We start from the raw sequence: 25052 nt of genomic DNA, 5'->3' as shown, positions 1-25052 counted from the left end.
CGTTATTGGCCATCACTGACTAAAATTTGATGATTCACCACAAAGACATTGTTTGCTGTTGCCTATCATGGGCCTGTCTTTAACTCAGCAAAATGCGATTTCAGGTGCAACTCACAAGTGAAGACAGTCAATGATAAACCAGTACACAGAGTATTTAAAACATTTATTGAGTATCATCACAGAGTACAAGTGAAAAAAGCAGTGTGAAATCAGCAGCCAGAAATGTTTGTTGTTGCTGGCCTGAAAATCCTGATTCAGAAGATTCATTCGTGATACTGCGTTGCATTTGGGACACCAGAAAAAACTAGAATTACCGCCTCACGGTTGTATGCCTCCGCCAATCAAGTCAAGTTGCAGTTTACATCCATGTCTGTCGAAAATTACATCACTTCATCATTTTATTCTGTTAGATATTTGTGTAAAATTGTCATAATTAGCATATGAATTCTTGCGTTATGACTAAAAACTTTTTCTGTGAGGTCACAGTGACCTTTGACCACCAAAATCTAATCAGCACATCTTTAAGTCCAGGTGGACGCTTGTGCCAAATTTGAAGAAATTCCCTCCGGGCGTTCCTGAGATATCACGTTGTTCATGAAAATGGTACGAACGGACGGACAACCCAAAAACATAATTCCTCCGGCAAACGGCTGTCACCGACGCAGAGGCATAAAAAAGGATTTCAGCTCTTGTCTCATGTCTTTCCTTTCAAAGGGTTTACATGGTTTACAAAGAACCCTTCAAAAAAGGGGAGAAAAGGCACATCTGTTAAGCAAAGAGCTGTCCAACAGGACACTGTCAAGCTCGATCAAAGAAGAGTTTCCACTGTTTAATAGTTCAAGTACACAGATTTAAAGCGATCTGCACATGTGAGCGCGTGACAGCTCTTTTTAAAGTTGTACAGAAAGCCCTGCCATTAATGTTTTACGCATAAAAGTAACTGTGGATATCTTTATTTCTAGCTAGAAAAATACAAAGTAATATAAAACATATATTTAAAAATGCATTTGTTACTGTGCAGTTCAAATCTAGTGATTTTTTTTTTTTGTTAAAGCCCTGTATAAAGGCCTTATTGTGCGTTCACACTGCTTAGCAACACAACAACAAATCCAGTCACATCCTGCTGAGTTGAGTGACAATCGTCGCCGGTATTTAAAGTTAATAAGTTTGCCGGACAATAAAACACATTCAGAGTGCCAATCAGAGTTTCAAGCTTCCCTGTTCTCCTACTGATGACGTCTTGTTTGTTCAGCACGTTGGTTTTATGAATTATTCGGCTGACGAGAAACTGATTACAGCAATATAAATCTTTACAGTTCTCTGTGCAGTTTTTAGGGATAAAGATCAGAGCCACTACGTAGTACCAGAACGGAGTAATGTGCTTTTTAGCGTGGGTACCAACTCCAAGAGGATGAATTCAAAGTTGAGTCGGAGGCAGAAGGTATAAAACCTGGTTTTAGACACAAACAAATAAGTGTTGTCAGTTCTGCGGGTCATGGGAGACAAAAATTACAGTGGACTGCTACCATTTGGGCCTCTTTTGTATAAGGAGTGCTTACAGCTTGCTATGTTAAACCATCAAAATGATGTGCATGTGCAATACTAAACCAGCAGGTAAAATGAAATACATGATTTGGCTTGTTGAAAACTGTCTCAACCCCACAGTCTGTCAGCACAGAACGAGCTATCGGCCAAGTTGCTTGCAGGTTTGGACGCACGGTTCGATCAGGTTGTTGGGGGATTCATTCAGAGCTTTACTTAACGCTGACTATCGAGGTGCTGTGGATGGACTCCATGACCGCGGCCAGGCGACTGCACAGGTCGTGGGCCTGGTTGACTTGGACTTTGGGTGGGTCTTTAAGAACTACTGTCTCAGCTGAACCGTCCAGAACCCGGGGCAGAAACTCGCCCAGCTTCACCTGCAATGAGTCTGAAAACAAAAAGGAACAGCAGGGAAAACGGGGGGTTATTTTAGCATATTTTAGTTTAAGGTTTGTTAGTTAGTGTTAGTAGAGGTGTAAGTCACAATTTTCCAGCTCTATGAGCGCACGGAGAAGGATGCATATGTATCGCGACACAGAGTCCCGCCGACAGTTTCACGCTATTCCAATGTAGCAATGCACCAGCAAGAGGCAAGAAGATGTTTTACGTTTTTTTAGTTTTATTGTGATTAAATTAATTTTGACAGTCACGTTGAAAAATTCTTACCGTCCATGTCCTGGCCCAGGCAGCAGCACCAGTGGCTGCGGATGTTCTCCATGGCGTCCCGGTCTTCCTGTGATAAAGACGAGTCCCGGCTCATCAGCTGAAGGCAGGGGATGACGGCATCGTCCATGATGGCGATGCCCTCCTCCACATTGGGCTCCTCACCGCTGCAAAAAAGCTTTGATGCGCTTTCATTCAAGGCCTGCGTGGTGGATGTTGGGAGGAGGAGGAGGAGGATGATGGAGAAGAGAGTAAAAGTTATTGTCATGACATTTCCTCCGTATTTACTATGTTGTGTGTTTGATCAGTTTGTGTTCATGTTGGTGCTCATAAAGCAAGTTAGAGATAAAAACCTGACATTCTCCATCACCTTAATTATTCTAAGAATAACCTAATAGCTATGTGCCATTGCCCTCTCTGATTGAAAGTGAGGTTGTTTTCTTAACGTCTAGTTACAGGGTCACTTTGAACCTCGACTTCATAGTCATTGTTTCAAATATAACACAACAAAAATGTCAACAATGTTGACTGCATTGTATGAACTAGTGAGACTGTAAAGTAGGACAGGAAGCCAAGTGCTTCTTATCTAAAAATGTTTTCCTGTCAGTGGCACAGCCTAAATATAGCACTGTTGGCCTGTATGTCCTTCTGTCTTTCAAGCACTTTGTTCAAGAGCAACTTTTGGCTAAATGTCATGAAATGTCCCATTGACACTGATAGTTCCCAGAGGATGACTGCTATGATTCTGATGACTCCTGAAACATCCTCTTGTGCAGCAGGCCAACATTTCAACTTGCAAGAGCAGACTACCATGAAAGTTACATTTTCATGTTGTAAATGTTTCTTACTGTAATCACACACACTGACTGCAACAGCTGCCTTACTCACAGTGAGGCATTTCCTCCTGTAAACGGCAATAAGAGACTTGTCCACGCCACGTGTCTCTCCGTTCTTCAGCAGGGTGTCGTTGGTCTCGTACGCATGAGCCAAGAAGATAAGTGCCTCCCGCATCCTGCAGCACAAACACACACACAGCGGTCACCATGTCTTTATCTGCAAAAAACTGCAGTCCCACTATCGGCCAATCGGTAAGAAATACATTTTTTTGTAATGTAAACCACATTTTTTTAAAGGGCAGAACACAGATGTTTATCAATTCCAGTCAGAATGGTATTCCTGCGTAAGTATGTCGCAATACAGTCAAAGTATTTACATTTTTCCCCCCCATAAAATGTTACTGCTGCATATCTTTTCACAATAAACAATATCATTAATAAAAGATGTTTTCTTACTGGAACAGCTGAACTTCATTACCTTTCAAATTAATTTCCCGCTATACTTCTACTTGTTCTTCTCATGTGAAGTGTAAGAGGTGTGCACTGGTAGCTATGTTATGTCTTCTCTATGTTGTATGTGCTTGTGCAGTATAATTATTGTAACTTTTCCTTTCTGCAACTTCATATGAAACTGCGATTTTTAGTGCGACACATGGATGAGGTTGATATTGCTCTACAGAAGTGACCCGACACATGCTGGCCAGGCGGTGTTGTGGTGGTCGTTCGACACCTACTTCCCATGCTGGTAGTGCTCCAGTCCAGTCAGCAAGTAGACAAACACCGTTCTGAACATCTTGTAGTCATCATGCCACTGCTGTGAAAAAGCACATAAGACAACCAGCAATTAGTTCATTTGTGGTTTATGCTGTTTTTTTCCATAAACCCCCCAAAACACGAACAGTGTATCCCTGAAAATAAGTCAATTGTCAGCCCACCAAGTACTCATCCATGTCCATGTCCTCTGGCTTGATGAGGCGCAGCTTGGTTCGTGCTTCCCTCATGATGCTGATGGCCCTGCATTTACAAAAAGGACATTATATGAATGTTTTTAATTTACAACAGGATTGATAATGGAACATTCACACCGCGCTGCAGTTCTCTGCTCTGGACACTAGATGGCAGGATAGGCACGCTGTATGGTCTAATGTATTTCTTAGTCTATGAAGTGCTGCTGCTCTGAGTAAAGCCACATTTTACCTTAGTTACTCTCTAGTTACGCCTCTCGAACATTATCTGCTTTCTAACAAATCAATTTATCATGTTCCCTAATGCTTTTAGCCTCACAACTTGTTCTAATCTAATATATTATCATTAAGGCGTTGCCGAATGTAATTTTTTTCAACATTCAAAGCTATTGAGGTTTTTCGAATGAAGCTTCGAATGTCTGTCCTCATATTTTATGACGTCATCACCCTAAAGAAAGGGATTTTTTTGTTATACCGGGTTTAAACACAATGAAAAGACATGCAAAAAAAAGCTGTGCAGCATTCGAATGACGATTTATAATTTGAATGTCAACGTTAAAGGGACTGTTTGTAACTTTTTACGGTCGGGAGGCGATAATGTAACTCGTTGAGGAGCCCCACTGCTGAAGCCTGCGCTGAGCAGGAAAAGCCAACACTAGGATCAGCAGTGATTCATGGAGAGACCTTCGTCTGGTCTGCTAACATTACTGCCAAGCAGGTGAAATATAGAATGATATTGTGGTTTTAGCTGACGTCTGTCACTGTTTTGAGTGATGCTCGTTCATGTCTATGTAGAGCGAGCAAGCGCGAGCTCGACGCTGACTTTCGTTGATTTCAAGGCCACAGGTGTCGCAGTTAAGCAGCATTTCTGAATCTTACAAATAGTCCCTTTAAAGCTTCAAACTATTCTGTCCAGTCCTAATTATAATATCCTATAATGTCCAACAGGTTTTCAGGTTTCTACTTGATCTTCCGGTTTGTGATCCATTTTTACCTCCACCAAGGCCAAAGGCCTAGGAAGGAGGTTATGTTTTCACCGGCGTTGGTTTGTTTGTTGGTTTGTCCGTTTGGATGATTACTCCAAAAGTCTGTGATGGATTTGAATGACATTTTTTGGAGGGGTGGGGTGTGGCACAATGAACAATCCATTAGGTTTTGGTGGCGAGGGAGGGGCAGCGACGTACATGAAACCTGCGCTTTCCGAGTGCACTTCTAGTCTTTTATAGCGCCAGTTTCATCCTAGATTGGAGGGTAGCGTACGGAGCTACAGTAGACTATCATTATCTGTCACCGGTCTATTCATCTGTCAATCGTTAGTTAGTTTATGATATTAATTCTGTTATCTGTGTGTACCTCTCGTCGAAGCTCAGGTTGCGGTCGGTAAACTGCTCCAGCAGCGTCCTCTCAATAATGCGATTGGGTGCCTTGTTCTGGAAGAAGTAGACCAGAGCGTGCTGCAGGCGAGCGTCCTCCTGGGGTGTGATCTCCTCCTGGGAGAGCTCATACAAGCGGGAATACTCCTCGTGGAAGGCCTGAGGGAACAGTGGGGAATTTATCTTAGTTTTAATTACATCTAAATTTGCCATTATGCTCATGTAAAAGCACTAGATCAATGGATTTAATTTGATGCAACCTCACAGTGACTGGTGGACCTTGGAATGACTCATACAACAACTGAATACGTTACAAGAGTTTTGTTTTAGTGATGATGCTTGCTAACAGAGTTGAGACAAGTGGAAAATCTCTGAAGTGGAAAATCTCATCAAAAATACATACAAACAAGTAAATTATTTGACTTCGGCCTTCAAGTATCAATCCAAGTATCTCCTTATGTGAGGAGAGCAAATTGATTTTTTACTGACTTAGACCCTGGTACATAATTTGGAATGTTTTCTGTGTTTCTGAGTGTTTTCTGTGTTGTCATTAAAATGTGGGGAGTATTGGATTTTATGAGTCAAAAGATAAGGTTAAAACGCTCGTCTTGTTATCGACTTTGACCTTCTTACATTTGGAATAGTTTATAAAAAATCAAGTCTTTTATCATTTATAGAAAGACATCTTTAGGAGGCTTCTGATCGTCTAATTAATAATGTTAATTGTTAATTAATACAGTATATGATGCGTGCTGATGAACGATTTGTAGCCAACAAATCCCTCATTACATTTGGATGTTTTTATGTTCTTGAATCTAATAAGTATGTGGGAAAGAAATATTAATCAAAACTGTAGAGAGAGAAAAGATCGCTCCTAAATTTGTAGGAGGCAGTTTAATATAGCAATGTAAATATTTTATGTTGGCTGGCAAAACTATTTCAGGATTATTTAATTATTTTGTGCAATACCTTGATGAGGCCAGCCTCAGGGCCGTCCTTATCGAAAGTTTGTCTGGCCTTGGCGATGGCTAGAATGACGCCCTGCATAGCTGGAGTCAGCATCATCTATTACATGAGGAGAAACAAGAAGGATTGTAACACCAACTGGGCAGCGAAGAGTTTGAAAATGAAAGCTGATCATGATGTCGTTGAAAAGATCCTGAACAGTTTAGGATGTTGCAAATGTATTATATTAGGGCTGTCAAAGTAGCTATGTGGTATTAGCTACTGAATTCATCACACATTACGACACAAACTTACCTCTTCATTGTATCCATCAGCATCAGCTCTCACCATGATCCTGCCCACGTTGGGGATCTCCACCTCCGAGACCTCGTTCTCAGTCTGTCGCTGTCTGGCCGGGACCTCCTGCTGCTGCTCCTCATCCTCCTGCTGCTTTGCTTCATGTTCAGGAGCTTCTCTGGAAGCCTCTGGCTCGCGTTCAGCTTTAGAGCTGAGGCCTGCCGCCTGTGTGTCCTCCTTCTCCACATGGAGGTCAGACGGTGCCGGGTTACTAAGCTCTGCTTCAGGGCCAGGAGTCTGACAGAGAAAGATTCAAACAAGACGCACATTACTATGCCTTCCACCCATCTTTCCATCCATTATCTATATCCACTTAACTGGTTAACGCTTTGCATAGTGTGCCTCCATGTAGAAATGCACTTACACTAATCTACACATCTGTATGTGTTATAAACACCTGCGGAGCGAAGTCTGGAAAATGTCATAGAGCATGTGTTTCTATTTAAACACCAACCCCCTGCTCCAACTGTGAACAAATTGGCTCAGGGAGTGTGTGAAATTCAAAATAGCTTCTTGTATCCAGTGAAAGGTTGATCTTATTATATGAAGTCAGGTGGGTCAGCAGACAGGCTGCAGCTGAACACATCTGGAAATACACTTAGGGAGTAATATTCACTTACATGTGACAAATCAATGTGTTAATGGAGCTCCCGATACGTCGACAGGACACCAGTGGTTTGAAGTTATTACCTTAATACAGTTACCAGCATATTTAATGCCATCTAATGGCACAGCTTACAATAAATCTTATGTTTATGAAGCTTATAATCAGTTTTCGTTGAAAGACTTGCTGATTTATACAACAGCATAATAGGGTATAAATAGTAGGTAAAAAAGAATGCCAATTTATGAGAAAAAAACATGAATATTCTCTGAGATTATAAAGTCATGAATTTGAAAAAAACCCCCAGAAATTAAAAATTAAAAATAGTGGATTTTTTTTGTAAAGGAACCACATCGCTTCACTTTGCAAGGTTGGATCAACCTCATCACACTACAGATGCCGCCGCTTGCTGTGTGTTATGACTGCAGTGGATGACCTCATCGAATTATATAGAGACAAAGCGCAACACGTCATACAAAATGCCTGAAGCTAACTAAAAACATTAGAGTTCAGCATGTCAAAGGATCAGGATGCAGTTGATAACTGAAATGATGATGGGACAAGTTACGAGCTAATATCAGCTGTGTGTTATCAAGTTACTGTAGTTAGCTAAGGCACTTGAAAACATAATACTGCATAGCTTTCTGATGTATTCACATTCCACAAGTTGTTTACTTTCAAAATGCTCTAGCTTAACTTACAGAAACCTAAAACTGATATTTGGACAAACTGCTTGCTGCATGTGTAACGTTACTGAGTGTCAGGATCCCACAGTTTCCCCATTCTTCCTGCTGATGCCTCACGTCTTATTACTTGTATCCTCAGTTTTTTTGGTTCGGCAGTTTATAAAAACTTCTGGGTTCTTTACCCACCATACAGCAGCTTTTAGGCATAAGTCTGTTGTCTGCTAGAGACGAAATTGACAAGGAGGCACGTTCACGCAACACGTCAATGGAGAATTGTTTTCTCCTCCGGTGCGGGCGGAACTTAATTGCAACCTGTCTCTGTTTTGCAATCAGATTTAGCAATAAGGAAATACTCGTGATTTTAGCCCAGAATCACCGTATTATCATAAGCATCTGGATTTTGAAGAGACATTGCCGTGAATTGGGTCTTTTCAGAAGAAAACAAGATCCTGATTTGAGGGTTTTTTTACGTAAATTTACGACTTTAACAGAGCTGCAACGATTAATCGATTTGTCGTCAACTATTAAATTAATCGCCAACTATTTTGATAATCGACTAATCGGTTTGAGTATTTTTTAAAGAAAATTTTAAATTATTCCAGCTTCTTAAATGTGAATATTATCTGGTTTCTTTACTCCTCTATGACAGTAAACTGAATATCTTTGAGTTGTGGACAAAACAAGACATTTGAGGACGTCATCTTGTGCCCTTATACTACATCATAGATTGAACTCTATGGTCAGTTTTCAGGCTGTACTTTGTGGCGTCGTCGTATTGGACTGCACATGTTTCTAAATCTGTTTACCACAACATAAACTGAAAGTGATAAAGTGAAAATGATATGATATGCCTCTGAACAAGCCACTGACAATCAAACAAATGAACTGATAGCAGTAATCACTTCTAACCTTTAATTCAACTGTGCATTACACCCCGCCTGACATTTAGCCTGGATCTCCGTCGCCATGCTAAGTGGTGGAATGAGATCCTTGACCCAGCTGTACACACTTTATTTTCGTGGCCTAGAATTTCTGACCCATATTCTACAGAGGGGGGGGGGAGCGGGTGGCTGAGGTGTCAGGGACTTGCCCACCTGAATCTGAAGCTCCGTCTCAGCTGAGGTGACGCTCTGGCTGGGCCCTAGGGTGTCAGTGACTGACGCACTGCTGGTGTCGTCTGGCTGGCAGCCGGGGCTCTGTGGTGGTGGTGGTGGTGTTGACTCTGATTCTTCTGGGGTCAAAAAAAGAGGAGTACTGTTCAGTAGTCACTTTTACTTGTATGATGGATATTTACAGGTCATTACTACATGCTTTTTATGCTTATAGTCCCTTTTCTCTAGTCACCACTACAGACCTTCAGGCTTCTCTTTGGGATCAGGCTCTGGATCCTTCTCTGCTTCTGGGTCTGGTGGTGGCTCTGAAGAAGCTCCCTCGTCCAGCTCCTCAGTGGCTGGTCCTGACTGGGGCGCTGGCTCAACTGGTGTCTGCTCTATATCGTCTGGACTGGGATCGGGGGGCTCTGGGGAGGCTGTAGATTCTCCCTGTGGGGCGGCGGTCTGGCAGAACTGCTCCTCCCATTCACTGAGCTCCTGCTGGAACCAGCGGTTGTCTTCGTGGACGTAGCGTCTGAGGACGGGCGGCAGGGAGTCCATGCCATGCAGCATCTGGCCTGTCTCATCATCTGTGTCTTCTGGGTGGATGCGGGGTAGTGTCAGTTAATAGACTTACACAATAAAACACACTTACTGACTTCATGTGCACATACTGACCATTAAAAGTACTAAAATGACCGTAGAATTAATTGATTGTAATCAATTATTATGGCTTGAAATATCCCCTGTCCCTTGCTTTTTGATGTACATGCATGGACAAAAACACACACATAGCCCAAGACAATATGGAAATATGTATGAAGTATAATCCAATATGTTATCTAGGTTTATTCAATGTTAATCTAATCTAATTAAATCAAATCATTTAACAGAAAAACACATAGAGGTGTACCTGTAATAAGGTTGGGTAGCCTGTCATCGATGTACATCAGACAGTAGGCGCTGGCGTTGGTCATGCCCCCAAATGAGTCTCTCTCCAGCTCCTCCCATGATGACTCAGTGATGCTGACATCATTGTACTTCATCCAGCGCTTGTTGGCGTGGTCGTAGATGTAGGCCCAGTAATGGCCTGCTGATGCCTGGCCTTCATGGACGAGCACTGCATGGAGTCTGTAGGGTGCCTAAATATGAGAGAGTGGGAGACAGCATTGAATCCCTGCTGTACAAAACACCTAATATCATTTGTATTCCATTGACTTGTTTACATTACAATATTTTCTGTTTCTCCACGAAGATCAATAAAGTTTCATCTAATCTCAACCGATGCACGTCCTGCAGCTGCAGATGTAAAACATGTGATTGAATTTCTGTTTGTCAGAGTGAATTAGGTGAGTGTAAGTCTTACCTGGCAGAGATTGTTGTCTCCGTACATGCCCTCCAGCATCTGAGAGAGCCTGTCGATGCTGGCCTTTAGCTCTGGCAGACAAACAAAAAACACAGAAAGAAAACACGGAAATGAATACAGTACACCTACAGCTAAGTGGAAATTAATTTCTTTTACGTTTTTTATTGTTTTACATATTATTTTCCTCATTATGGGAAGGTCTGGGAGAGCAGGTTTCAATTAGCATTGATTCATGGAGAGACCTTCGTCTGGTCAGCTAACATTACTGCCAAGCAGCTGAAATATAGAGTGATAGTGTGGTTTTAGCTGACGTGTGTCGCCTCACTGTTTTGAGCGATGCTCGTTCACGTCTATGTAGAGCGAGCACAAGCGGGAGCAACAGGACGCTGACTTTCGTTGACTTAACGGCCACAGGTGTCGCTGTTCACAAGCATTTCTGATTCTTAAAAACAAACCCTTTAAATGACAGCTGAAAACTAACTTACTAATTCTCTCATTTTTATTATTCTTAATGGTCTCTGTATTTAATTTCACTAATATATTTTAGCATCTACTGTCCTACTGTTGAATTTTAGTGCCTATTTGTCCTTGTTTGAATGTGTTGAGAGCCAAAAACAGAACCCATAATGCTAAGATAGCTAAAGCACATTAAGACTTCTATAGACCTGTGTTAAAAGTAATGCTAGTGTGTATAATAAGCATACCATTTATGTCATTCTCTACTTCGGTCCTCCAGCGCTGCAGGCAGTTCTTAACAAAGTGCAGCTCTTCTTCAGTGATGCTGTGGGGCGCTGGGTGTGGTGGGCAGTCAATGGGGAGTCTGCACTGAGTGAAGGGCTTGTATATGGGGGTCCGCTGGCAACTGGAAACACTGGAAACCAGACCATCCGGTGAATCTTCGTCTCCAGGTTCACTGAGGGAAGCAAGAAAAGCATCAAAGACAGAACGTCCGTCCAATATGTTCAATACTGCAAGAAGGTTATGGTGTAATGTAGGTTTTGTAAAGAAGGAACCTGTGTCATCAAACACATATTACACTTCAACCACAACGATTAACAAGTTGACTGTTTATGCTGTGCTAGTAAAAGTCTGTGTACTCAACCTGTTGTCTTTGGAGATGAGTTCACTGAGGGGGTCCCGGCTCGCAGGAGTCGGAGAAGCTGGTCTCAGATCTTCAGCTGGGGAAACACTTGAAGGCTTGGTGGTAGCGAACTCCAGCACAAACTGCAGCATGTCAGCCAGAGGATACTTGGTAGGTCCGGAGCCATAGTTTTTGTAGCTGTGAATAAAGACAGGAAACAATAAGTACAAGATTTCCAAAAAGTGGAGAGGTTTCTTTAAGTCACATCTCAGCTTCAAGAGGTAATTTACCACTCAAGTTTCTGTTGAAGGGCTGCAAGTTGCTCCTTGAGTTTTTTCACTTCTCCTCTCCTCTCATGGGTCTGTTCTATGTTTTTGTGAAGATATCTGTACACAGGAAAATCAGGAAATTTCCAAAATTGATCATGTGTGAAAGATTTGTTGAAACATTTAAACGTGCACGTCTATGATTGTGTGTTTTCTGTACAAAAGCTCACCTGTCCATATAAATGATTTGCGAGAACTCCAGTTTCTTGTGTATCTTTTCGGGACGACCGAGCTGGGTGTTGAATTCAAATCTGGACAGTTCAAATGTCAGGACTGGTGGTAACTTTTTGAACCATCTCTGCAACCAAGAGAAAATACAACTGTCTTAGCAAAGCATCAAAAACACTGAAAATACCGTACACCTAGAAATTCTATTGTTAGTAAGTTGATGAAATTGCTCACCTCTCGGGCACATGTGACGTTGTGCTCTGAATGTAGTGACTCAATATCCTTCTCAACCATAGCTCCTTCTAGGCATTCGTCCAGGTTGTTAAAGCCGTTGACTTGCAGCGGGTACTGGCCAAACTGCTCGATATTACACAACGTCTTACCTAAGCAAAGTCACACAGATGTGAGTGATTGAGAGCAGGATTCATATTGATCGTCACCGTCATAAAACCTGATACAAAACTCATACCTTCATGTCTTCGTTCTGTCACAAAGGTACCATAGAAAAGCTGGACCATGGGGTTTAGTTGTTTGTCTTCTACTTTACTGAAAGTAAAACATGACATTATGTTTATGAAATTTACCAAACAAAGAGACAAGAATAGTCCATGTATTGTGCATGACATCTACATATAACTTACTCATTGGCAGCCAGCTGAAATGCATCCTCGAGCCAGTCGAGCAGTTTGTGGGAAAACTCACTGACATCCTGAAATGAAAACATAAAAGATAAGCAGTGTAGTTGTAATAGTAAAGGATGGAGTCATAGAATCAACATGAGTTCATCTTGACCTGGGAAACAGTAGCTTGACAAAAAAAATCTTAACCAAAGGTCCATTTTTCCAAAGCTTTCAACCTCATCTCAACATCTGGCCAAGAAAATTGCCCTCTTCACACCCCATCAGTGCACACTCTGGAGAGGCAGTTAAGACACAGGGTCTCCCATTACAAGATACAGTCGGTTTGTGGGTTAACAAATGAGGCATGTTTTGGTTCAGACGCAATCTCTCGCTCTCTATTTATCCTCCCAAAACACAAATAATTTCATGACATCTAACTATTTATTGTATTTATTATCTGTGATGACAGCAAAGAGGAGTGCTAACATGATTGAACACTACTTCAACAACTGCACAATTAATGGCGATATCCAGATAAAGGTTAATAACCACCAACCCCAATCTTCAAGTATGTTTCCCACTGCATCTGTGGATTGCCTTGCTTGCCGGAATAATGATTATTTGTTATCAATAAATTATTGAATTTTTTGTCGCTGTGTGTTTATTTTATGAAACATTGCCAGGTATAAGTAGCAACCATTTTATAAAAGCAATAAGCCACTTTAGGCTGTGATTTACAGTGATTTTAAAAACAGCTAAAGGAGTTGTTAGGCACTCTGCGGATCACTGTAAACCTCGACCTCTCGTGGCTTTTTGCTTAACATAGACAGAAACAGAAAACAACACAAAAAACAGTAAACAAAAACAATAAAGTCACTGTCATGACATCAATTCATTAGCGAACATTAGAAGTAATCTATGTAATCTGGCTAGTGCCTCTGAGACTTTAACAGGCCAGTCTTATTGACAAATGGGAGGCCTCTCTACTTTAAGCGAACCTTAAGTTAAGATTTTTTTGTCATAAGACCAAAAAGTGTTATACCTGTTGGGCCTCGTTGGTCCTGAAGGCGTCTCGCAGCAACTCCACTGCAGCAGAAGGATCCACAAACCTGCGAGTGGAGCCCACCATGAGGGCAAACAGACAGCGCAGCTCCTGCATGAAGGCTATGTTCCTCTTGTCCTGTTAACACAAGCTCAGCGTCAAACTTCACCTCCTTTACACTATCACATGGTGGAAAATCCCCACAGTGTGTTCACCTCTCTCCTTTATGTGTGTGAATTAGACATTTTGAGAAAAATGAACCTGCATGAATGAAAATATGCAGACAAATGTCTCTGTTGTGGAAATGGCAGAGTAAGCAACTGTTTACTCACAGAATGGCTCTTACACTTCTCCAGGATTCGCTCAGACAGATGGTAGCTGAGAACAAGCCTCCTGAACACGGGAAGGTGGAACAATGACTGCAACAAGACAACAAAACAAGGAGCATTAATGCAGCCCTGCAGTCAAGGTGTGGAAGATTACCAGCTTGCAGAACAGGATTACAGTGGTCAAGCATTGTAGTAAGCATTTGTGGTCTGCAAGTTTCAGAGCTTCTTAAGATGCTCCAAACCAAGGGTGGAGTCTCCATGATTTTTGCTCCCTCTATATCTCATATACTACATCGGCTACACTTCTCTAAATCCAAATTTGCGAGAATATATGTGACAGGTGCAAACGGACCCCATCAACAATCTACCATATGTTGTGGTCTTGCCAAAAACTTGTCCTTTCAAGACTTATGGCTGTAATATTATCCTACAATTGCTATTTTTGGTGTATTCTCAGTTCCAGATCACTCCAACGTTCGTCCTCACTTACAAAAAGGTCATTGCATTTTCCGCTCTATTAGCTAGACGCTCAATTTGATTTAAATAGAAGGATATAACCCCTCCATGACACAACCAATGGATCAAACACGTGATGCAGAACATCAAGCTGGAAAAAGATCAGATGCACCCTCAACGGCTCCATTAAGAGATTTTACAAAACCTGGGACCCATTAATAAACTCTGTCGTAGTTATGCTTAAACACACTATGTATGATGCACATTTGTTTTTTTCTTTTCTTTCCAGTATTCCCCATCTTTCTGTACATATTTGTACCTTGAGATGATAGCTTATGTTAATGTGTTGTCTGATAAATGGAAAGAAATCTCTAGAAATAATAATAAGAAGAAGAATTTCTATGAATTTCTCAAGTTACGTTGCTTTCAGAAGTTACCTTATAAGCTTCACAAGGATTTACTATAATCTTAGCTCTCAGATGGTTTTGGGAAACGGGACTCAGGGTGAAATTTACTCCCACGTTGTAGCGAAAAGCAAGACAGTAAATAGCGGGTCATGGTTGTAAGCATAAACTGTAAAAATCAGCATGGATGGTGGGCTAACAACAACAACAGCATTTCACTGGCTCTAAATTACACAATATAATCAAAAGGATTTTTGTTGAGACCCTCCTGAATGAGAAGTCAATCCCACCCTCTTCTGTAATTGCATGGACAATGAAGAGCCTTACTATTATCAATCAATACTACGTCAATCAGATTGAAGTGAATACGCCTTCTTCAATCAAATGAATGGGGGTGCAAATTTCAGTCTGACTGCACCTTGAGCCTGAAAATTACAGTAATTAGAAGTGAAATTAAAATGAATGCAAAGTTTGAATGTAGAAAATGACGATCCTTAAAGAAGAGTTAGAGGATTTTTTTTTCTAGTAAGTTCAATAAAATCATCAGTTTATTTATCACATTAGATGAAGTACAGCTTTAGACCTTTCACTACTCAGCTGTTTTTTGTGGTGGATGCCAATTATCTCGGTGAGTTACTAACTTATCTGAGTGAGATATAATTAAAAATTGCCCCCAAGCACTAATAAAATAAAATATTTTGAAAAAAATCTCCTGAATTTTATGGTATTTCTTATTTTATTTTACACACACTACTCAAGCACACACACCATGCCACTTTGTTATAATCTACTCGTGTTTCTCATGATAAACTAAATGCATTAATAGCAGTCAGATACTCTTATGTGTCATGTGTGGTGGCGAGTGGAGCGTCTGAGCACTTATGAATATCTTGATATATATTTCCATTTGAGGAGGAAATTCAATTACGGCTTATCTCAGTTTTACTGTAATTTATACCACAAAGGATAATAGAGGGAATATGAGCTGACAAGTGAATCATGTGGTAACTCAGCCTCAATCTGATAGCATAATTACTTTTTAAAGGGAGACTGCTTTATCAAGAGTCGGGCTCTGTTGAATCTACAACAATCAGTTCAATTGTAACAAACAGTATCGACACCGGCAAAAAAAACAAACAAACAAAAGGGTATCATTTGAACGCCATTTGTATTCAAGCAACACTGGCTCATTTTCCCATTTCTATTCCCAGATAATAACCCCTGTCCTTTGGGGGTTTGACTTCTAAATCGATGCAGAGGCATATCTGAGTTCAACAGAGACAAACAATCAGTGTCTCCTCTCTGTCCATTCCGGGCTCATACGAGGAAGTCCACTGCTCGCTCCATCATCACATCACCCGCTATTTAATTATCCACACAGCCTGTGCATCTCAATGAGGGCTCCGGTTTCCGCCGAGCCACCTGATAGGCCCCCTGACTAAATTCAGTCTGGAATGGAGCTGTAATAGAATTAGCATCTCAGAGAAATACTGCATGTCCTCCTTTAGCAGAAATATGCCCACACCTTTTTCTTTTCTTCCTGATGTTTCTAATAACTCTATTAAGATGGCATAGAGTCAGTGGAAAGGTGAGATTGAAGGGAGATCTCTTAAAAACATGTCTGTTACTGAACTCATGGGAAATATAAAGTAGAGCTGCAACGTTTTGTAAGAAAAAACAGTCAAAATTCTCCAATTCCAGCTTCTTAAATGTGGATATTTTATGTTTTCTTTACTCTTTTAGGACAGTAAACTGAATATCTTTGAGTTGTGGGCGAAACAAGACATTTGAGGACGTCATCTTGGGCTTTGGGAAACACTGATGTGCCTTTTCTGACATTTTATAGACCAAAGAACTAATCAATCAATCGAGAAAATCATCAACAAATTAATCAACAATTACAATAATCGTTAGTCGCAGCTCTAATATAAAGTGGAAAAAAAATCTAACCTACCATCTAAACCACAAATAAAAAACATTTGCTGACTGAACACAAGGTGCAACACCTCCGACAGACTAAAGTTAGATATCTTGGAAGGGAAACTCAACGTCTTTAAATGTTTGTTAAGCCACATGAGAGAGCTATTTTAAGTTTTAGCAGCACAGGATGTGAGACACTGTTAGAACAGGTGGACACTAGTGCACTTAACAGTCTACCATAAAACCGCAATTAAAAGCCCGGACTTTTATTTGCTTCAATCGCTGAACTCAAGCGGCCTATATTTGAAGGATGGGTCTTTAATTCCTGTCGCACAAAACTCATGCTCAGCAAAGATGGGAATTACTATCAAATTGATTATTTAAACCAGTATGAATATTACATATATAAAAATGAGGCTTTGGAGTAACACATCAATAATGAATCATTCATTTGATCTAGCTCCGAGACAGTTAACGACGCTCGTTTTACGGCACCCGGCATACCAATATACACCTCTCTTTATCCTGTTAAAACCCAGCTGCCCGTCAGCGACGAGCCAGCCAACATGACAATATTCACAACTCAAATTAATTGTAATGAAAAACCGTGTTGATTCTTTTGATTGGGGAACCCTTACGGATAAAAGGAATAGAAATAATCGAGGAATGGACACATATTCAGACTTTATGACCACTTCAAAGGTAAGGAGTCGCTACTTTTTATTTGTCTTTCTTGTTCACCACTGTACTGAATTGTTTGAATGAACTTGGACGATTGAATTGTGGAGTATCTAACTAATCTAACGATGTGGAACATGTCCACATTGACAAAAGTTACCCAGCGTTTAATTGAGACCTACGTTTATTTGTCAAAACGTGTAGACACACCCGGCGTCTATTGGGGCCCGGCTTTTAATGGAAGTTTTACGGTATGTGCTAAGTGTGTGCTGTGCAGCTGTATTATGAATACTTTTACATACATTCACAAGCTGACTCTCACCTGGATGACGGCACTGAACCAGCAGGTGTTGCCAACATTGCGAATGCCCACGGGCCAGTCGTCCTGACGGATCCAGTCTGCAGGGCTGCACATCTCACTCTGGGCTTCACACCTCTTCCTCTTCATTCTCGCTGCATTCTCCTCGGCGCTGGCCTCCAGAGCCCTGCAGTACATCACATTACCCATTTGAAAGCAATGAACTGGAGACTCTATCAAACACAGGTTGACTAAGTTAAACTCCCTGTCCTGTGTACAGGTGGAATAATATAAAAGGTAAAATCCACCTAAAGTCTCTCAGGAAAACACAAACTAACTGTGTCGCAAGACAGAAGCAAAAGCCTGGTATAACCTTCAAAATAAAATGATTAACATGCTGATGTTTAGCAGGTAGTGTTTATCATGAGCACCATCCTTGTTTAGCGTGTTATCATGATACCTTTTTCCTTTTTGAGCACAAAACAGGACCCTTCCTTCATATTTCCACAAACTGTATTCCTTTAATCAACAATTATTTGACTCGAAATAACTCCAAACTCAGACCTCCTATGTGTCGAACATCTCAGTTACAGTTTGGTTTGATTTATCGAGGTTCAGTGATATGGAACGCTCTGCCATCTCATATTTTAAAGTTGTCACCAGAACAATTTAAGAAAGCTGTTAAAGGTTTGTTTTTATCTCCCCAATGTTTTCCTTATGGATTATCTCTGTAAACTGTTTACCGATAATGAGTTTTTACTGATGATATTATAATGTGAATCTTAATTCTATTTAACTTTGTCTTTGGAATGCATGTGATGCTAATATCTTTTTCCTTCTTCTACATCTCTTTACCATCCTTTTTAATAATTATTCCCTTTTTAAAATTGATTAAGGTATGCAATGGAGAGTGCCCTGATCAAGCCCCACCGAGGGTTTTTTGCACCTCTCCATCACATTTGTTTATGTAATCTATGCTTGTATCTTTTTTATATGTGTAAACAAATAAAATCTAAAATCTCAAAGTACAGCTGATGAGAATGTCAACAGTTTTGCAGGTATATGTCCATAAACTAGAGCATTGGACAAATTAAAATGTTGTTGACACATTTCACTCTTAAACGAAAGTTTCAACCTCACGGTGGGGCTAAAAGAAAAATCAGAGGTTCGCCAAAATCATTTATATTCATCGTGTGGGAAACATGAATGACTGCATTCAATTTTGTGCCAATCCATTCAGTAACTGTTGAGATATCACAGAGGATGATAATAAACTTTGAACTGCAGGTGTGACTTGATGAATAGTCAGAGGATCATCAATAACAAGGTTGTGTCAAAAGTGGTGGACCGACCGACCAACTTACTGACATTGCCAACCGCAGAGCTACTACGCTAGTGTGTGTGTGTTTTCATTCAGCTGTAGGCAGTTACTTTTGCTGACTGTCTTGGTTGGCTGTGTAATAATCTTGCTAAAAATCTTGGCAGTTTGTGAGCCAGAGAAGAAGAAAACTCCCAAGTGTGCACATCCACGGTTTCCATTTTCATACTTCATGTCAGCAGTTAATTAAAAAAATAAAATCACTGTCACCAGCAACAAAGAAGCATTGTACCTGTTAAATTCTCTCTCCTCCTCCTGGGCATTGTGGGACTCCTGCAGGCTGAGCTCGATGGCCGTCTGCAGTTCATCTTTAGGAAGTTCTGAAGAAACAGACAGCAATGTGTCAACAAGATCCCACAAGTTAAAACAGTTTCATGTTTAATTTTACCAACATATGGGGCGTAATAGATTGCATAAGTTCTCTTCTATGCTGTTGACTAACACTAAACATGCTTGTTTTGTCCCCAGTGTACCTTTCTGGCCCTCCCAGGCCTCTGCAGAGGTCGCTAACTCCTGTGGTTCTCCAGGATCCTGAACCTCTGCAGACTGGGTTGTCAGCAGTCCAACAGCATGACCAATGTCACCCTGACTGGCCTTGAAGAAAGAGGACAAGAAAAAGATGAGGGCAGATATTCTGGATAGTATGAGCAGAAGGTTTAACAATACAGTACACGACAAGAACGAAATAAAGAACAATATATAGCAAACGCTGAGTATTTAAAAGTAATTCAAACATGTGCTCCACAGTTGATTAATTAAACCCCCTTTGTGTTAGAAACCAGCAGTAGACAAACATTTCTAATTTTGTTCAGAACTCAGAGAGCATGTGCCCCTCCCAAACCTGAGAGCTCCTGCTGTTTCACTGTCTGCCCCTGGTACAACAGGTTGGATGATGCCTGCACCACAGTCAGCCAGACTGTTTATTGTACTGTTTGTCAATTATCACTTTTATGAGGTTCCTATTAACTCCAGCTCCTAGGGATTTTTTCGTTTGCAGTTGTGTTTCAAAACATAAGTGGTGTGCTGGGGTGGAAACTAGGCACCCTGGGGGTGCTTTTAATGTAATCAAAGACTGTTCCTTTAACATTAATTACACAAGAACAGCAAGGGCTATGTTTTTTAGCCAACTAGCAGTGTGGCTCTAGGGACGGATGCACAGACTTTCATGTTCTCCACAGGAGAAACATGTTTACGCTCATAACAAGACAAATCCTATAGATATAAGTCATCAAAGACCCTTTCTCTGACACCATCCTCTGGCTAATATTTATATTTAATATGCCACAACTGCTCAAAAAGCAACTTAAAGTTGGTAATTTGGCTGTAACATCATTTCTGAAACGTCCTATAAATACGTTTCCATTATCAAGGTAGGGGGGTAGAGGATACGTCTGATTACTGCCCAACTGACACTAAACTAAACTGGAGATAGATAGTAATCTTAACCAATCTTAATCTTAGTAATAAGTAATCTTACAGCATACTGTAGGAATTGCAAATGTGTTTAGCTATAACTAGGGTTGTCAAAGTTAACGCAATAGTAACACGTCAACGCAAATTCGTTTTAACAGCACTCATTTCTTTCATGTCATACTAGCTTGTCGCAAAGGAGACAAAATAACGCTACAACTAAATTTTGGTGAGGAAAAACTGGCATGGCCATTTACAAAGGGATCCCTTGACCTCTGACCTCAAGATATGTGAATGAAAATGGGTTCTATGGGTACCCACGAGTCTCCCCTTCACAGACATGCCCACTTTATGTACATGCAGTTTGGGGCAAGTCATAGTCAAGTCAGCACACTGACAGCTGTTGTTGCCTGTTGGGCTGCAGTTTGTTTGCTAAATGCAGTACCTGTGAGGGTTTCTGGACAATATTTGTCATTGTTTTGTGTTGTTAATTGATTTCCAATTATAAATACATACATATGTTTGCATAAAGCGGCATATTTGCCCACTCCCATGTTGATAAGAGTATTAAATACTTGACAAATCTCCCTTTAAGGTACATTTTGAACAGATAAAAAATGTACGATTAATCCCGATTAACGATGGACAATCGTGAGATTAATCCCGATTAAATATTTTAAGCGATTGATAGCCCTAACTATAACAAATCACAATGCTGTGATTATGTCACTTTCTTTATAAAGGCCATTCACTTGCTTGCATAGTGGAAAAATAACCTCATAGTACACACAAGGGAGACACCATCAAGCCTTGATTATACTCCCGAACGGATACTTACGTGGACAGTTGAGGACACCACGGACGCATGGTAGTTCTGTTTGTACTGTCCACTTGAAGAACGCGTTCCATACATGCGCATTGATCACAAACACATTGCCACGATTGAAACTCACGCCACGCAGACCACAACAGACCCAGTCGCATGCTCGCAAAGCATAATATAGGCTTCAATTGTCTTATAAAAGCTGATGACTACTTAGGTCTTACATTCAAGGCTTTGTAGAGAGTCTGTGGATCATGGATGCCAGTGATCTCCCTCAGCTGGTTGATCAGGATTTCGCTCTGCTGAGGGAAAAGATTGGACAAAAGGAAAACAATAGTCAAGCTTAAGATCCTTAATGCAACGCTAAAGCCAACATGTCCTTTGTGGCACTCACATACTTGGACTGGTATTTGGCTCCTATTTGGGCTGACCAAATGGACAAAACTAGGCCACAAGTGGGTTATCCTTTGGGTACAGTATGGGTTTAACAACACCAACGATAATAATATATACCTTTTTGCTTGTTGCCTCATAAAACATAGATGTATTACTTCAGATGATCAAACTATCCAATGTAACCCACGGTAACCCACTTTTTGCCCATAAGAATCCCACCTGCAGTCCACCTTGTCCTACATACTGTTGGTGGGAACAAATTGGGGCCCAGGTGGCACCTGAGGATAAGTGTGGGCCTCACTTTTAGCCTGTGAGCCACACATGAGGTATATATGGAGCTGAAGGACAAATGTCTAAATGCCAACATCGTCATGCCTATATGAGGTCCACATGTCAGCTGGGTCAGGACAATGGCCTGATGACGCAAAGCCAAATTCAGTGGCTTCAGTAAGCAGCGTTAAAGGTATAGCTTGACATTTTAGAAATATGTTTAGTCGCTTTCTTACCGAGAGTTAGATGAGAGGATTGATACCTCTCTTACGTCTGTGCAGCATATATGAGGACCGATTCCCCAAGGAAGATACTGATTTCCAGTCTTTCTACAAAGCTAAGCTAACTGGCTGCTCATGGTAGCTCCATATTTACTAGGGCTTGAACGATACACCTATCTCTCGATTCGATACTATCACGATACTTGGGTGCCGATTCGATAAGTATTACGATTCAATCTTATGATTAACTTTGATTTTTGTTAACTTTTTTAAACACTAGACCACGGGAAAGGTTGAATTATACACTTCTAGGGACTTTTACTTTGGAAAATATCTAAATTGATACAGTAAGAATGTTTGATTTTCAGCATGTACGTAGTCAGAGATGTCCTGAAGTCAAATATATCAGTCATTGTCAGGAATTATTTATTGAATTTGACCAAAAAAATCAAAGAATAAAGACATTTCCCTCACAAATTAGTGGTATTTTCTTTTTAATTTATAAGGGACTTGTAATGTTTTATGCTTCTGATGAATATAATCCAATCAATCTTATTTCCATATATGTATTTTGTATAAACAGTTCCCTTTGTTAACACCTTATTTTTAAAACCGGACGTAGTTACACGTGTATACTTCCTCTAACTACTCCAAGGTGGTCTCTAGCTCTCCCGTCAGCTCCGTTCTCTTTATACATCCATGGTCAGCTCCATCGGGGCCGTTTGAATGCATTCAACATAAATGTCAGTATATGGGTGCTCTATTGTAGCGTCGGCCCATTTGACCATGGAGATGAGACTGACGGCTGGCTTGACCTCATGTTACCGCAATATGATAACGTTTCCTGTCCATGACAGTTACCATCATGCAGCTTTAACCATTGAAGATTTAAACAAAAGGGTTTATTAAACTACGAATTGTCACCTTGTGTCACCCCATTATCCACATTTTGTAAACACAAACTCTCAAAGGCCGTCATATGTTTTGACCTCATAGTCATGGAAGTACTAAAAGGAAACAACATGGCTCTGCTGAGTGAGAGGCGCTATATAAAGCCCGCTATCCCAACAGCAGGTGGACACATAGACACACACACACAGGACGCCAAGAGAAGGCTGACCAGACTTATATGGAGCCCAGCGGCTATCTGAGACCCTCTTGGTTAGCCTCTATTTTAGGCTACTGACATGGATAGCACAGGCTTCTGTTTATCATTCCACTCACCATGCCACCACACATGAGTGACAAAAGCACTGGTCACTCTCTCACTCTGGACACACACACACACACCTCCTATGTCAAAACCTCATAGAAAACAAACAAAATGTATAAGATCTACTGTATGTAAACGCTTACCCTTAACATCATTAAGAGCTTGGCTCAATGTGCTGTCTGCTGGAATAATAGTTAATTAGAAATTGATAAAGCAATAGTCTGCTTGCATGGCTACAGAGCCAAATACTGATTAAAGTGTAAATATTATTTTATATTTTATTATATTACACTTTAAAATAACGTGGTTAACTTTTTTTTTATTGCTAAGAATTGAAGTCAAAAATAAATTAAACCTTTTATAGCCTGTATATGTAGGTTATTTAATGGGATATGGTACTGATGAGTCATTTGTCCTATCTATGAGACTAGCAACTGAGAGCATCAGACTTCAAATATAAAAAAAAATATTTATTAAGCATTTGTTTATCATATTAACTGGACAGATTAACTAAATATACTTTTTTTATTGATAAGAATTAAAGTAAAAAAATAAATTAAATCTTTTATAGCCTGTATCTGTAGGTTATTTAATGGAATATGGTACTGATGAGTCATTTGTCCTATCTATGAGACTGAGAGCATTAGACTTCAAATGGAAAAATGTTATTTATTAAGCATTTGTTTATCATATTAACTGGATTAGTTACTTCTTTTTTATTTATTATTTATATATTTTTTCTCATTATTTTTTTAAACCAAATGCCAATAATTTAGTGAGCAAATATGCACATAAAACTTCTATGAGCTAAATATACTAATTAACTGCTATAGCTTGCTTATCATCAGCCACGTTGTAATTTATATCTAAAGTTTTAATTTTGCTGAGCTGTTTTGTGTTTTTCTTTGTGTGCCGAATTCAAAAGTGTTTTTTATAAATAATGATCATTTTTAAAGTTTTTTTCTACACATTATTTACATAAAGCTATGTTAAAAGTAACTTTAAAACAGTCGATTTTTAGTAGAGGTCTGGGCTTCTGTCTGCACAACAGATGGGTTAGTGTTAATGTTAGTTCCTCGTCCATTCCCGTGTAAAACGTGTCACTTGTTGTTGTTAATAGTAGTTTCCATCCTTTAAGCTCACCGAGTTTGTTGAGTTTTCTCCATTTTCAGTCTGTTCTCTCATTGCAGATACAAAGAAAGACGTGATTTCTTCCTGTTTTCAGCCCTGAACTCCGAGTCAAACCAACTCCATGTGTGTCACAGCAGAGAGCGAAGAGCCAGCTGCGCGCGTTCACACCTGTCAGGAGACGCGCGCGCACGAGAGGAGTGATTGCTAACGTTGACGCGTGCACCCGCAACGTGACAGGTCAATTCTGAATGTAATAGAATGTAACAGTATGCATCTATACTGTAAGGCAGTGGTGGAATGTAACTAAGTACATTTTACTCATGTACTTCTCTTTAAGTACCAATGTTTAATTAGTGAGCTTATAGACAAACTCATTAAGAGAAAACAACTTAAAATTTAAATAAAATTAAGAAAAGAAATAATAATAATAATAATAATAATAATGACAAAACAAAAACAA

General features: G+C 40.2%; 1 protein-coding gene across 4 annotated transcripts; it reads right to left on the bottom strand.

The window, feature by feature from the left end:
• Window positions 1-146: 146 nt before the first annotated feature.
• usp28 (ubiquitin specific peptidase 28) lies at window positions 147-24762 on the bottom strand. 4 transcript variants are annotated; one of them, XM_037748170.1, is made up of 26 exons: window positions 24605-24762; window positions 21586-21663; window positions 19602-19722; window positions 19361-19448; window positions 17775-17937; window positions 13998-14084; window positions 13666-13803; window positions 12645-12712; window positions 12473-12549; window positions 12238-12386; window positions 12006-12133; window positions 11800-11895; window positions 11531-11707; window positions 11133-11341; window positions 10429-10499; window positions 9976-10204; window positions 9326-9661; window positions 9066-9202; window positions 6640-6918; window positions 6349-6444; window positions 5360-5538; window positions 3977-4055; window positions 3776-3855; window positions 3094-3217; window positions 2209-2407; window positions 147-1930 (listed from the first exon to the last, which is right to left on the bottom strand). In XM_037748170.1, exons 1-26 carry the CDS (start codon window positions 24644-24646, stop codon window positions 1755-1757), a joined length of 3606 nt encoding a protein of 1201 aa, XP_037604098.1. In that variant the 5' UTR covers window positions 24647-24762; the 3' UTR covers window positions 147-1754. The 4 variants fall into 4 exon arrangements, with proteins under 4 accessions (XP_037604098.1, XP_037604100.1, XP_037604099.1 ...); XM_037748172.1 differs by having other exon boundaries at window positions 9326-9658; XM_037748171.1 differs by having other exon boundaries at window positions 21586-21660.
• Between the last annotated feature and the right edge of the window lie 290 nt (window positions 24763-25052).

This window comes from Sebastes umbrosus, chromosome 17 (assembly GCF_015220745.1).
Source record: "Sebastes umbrosus isolate fSebUmb1 chromosome 17, fSebUmb1.pri, whole genome shotgun sequence".
NCBI lineage: Eukaryota > Metazoa > Chordata > Actinopteri > Perciformes > Sebastidae > Sebastes > Sebastes umbrosus.
Note: the sequence above shows the minus strand (reverse complement) of the source record. Positions and strands in the feature narration are given on the sequence as shown.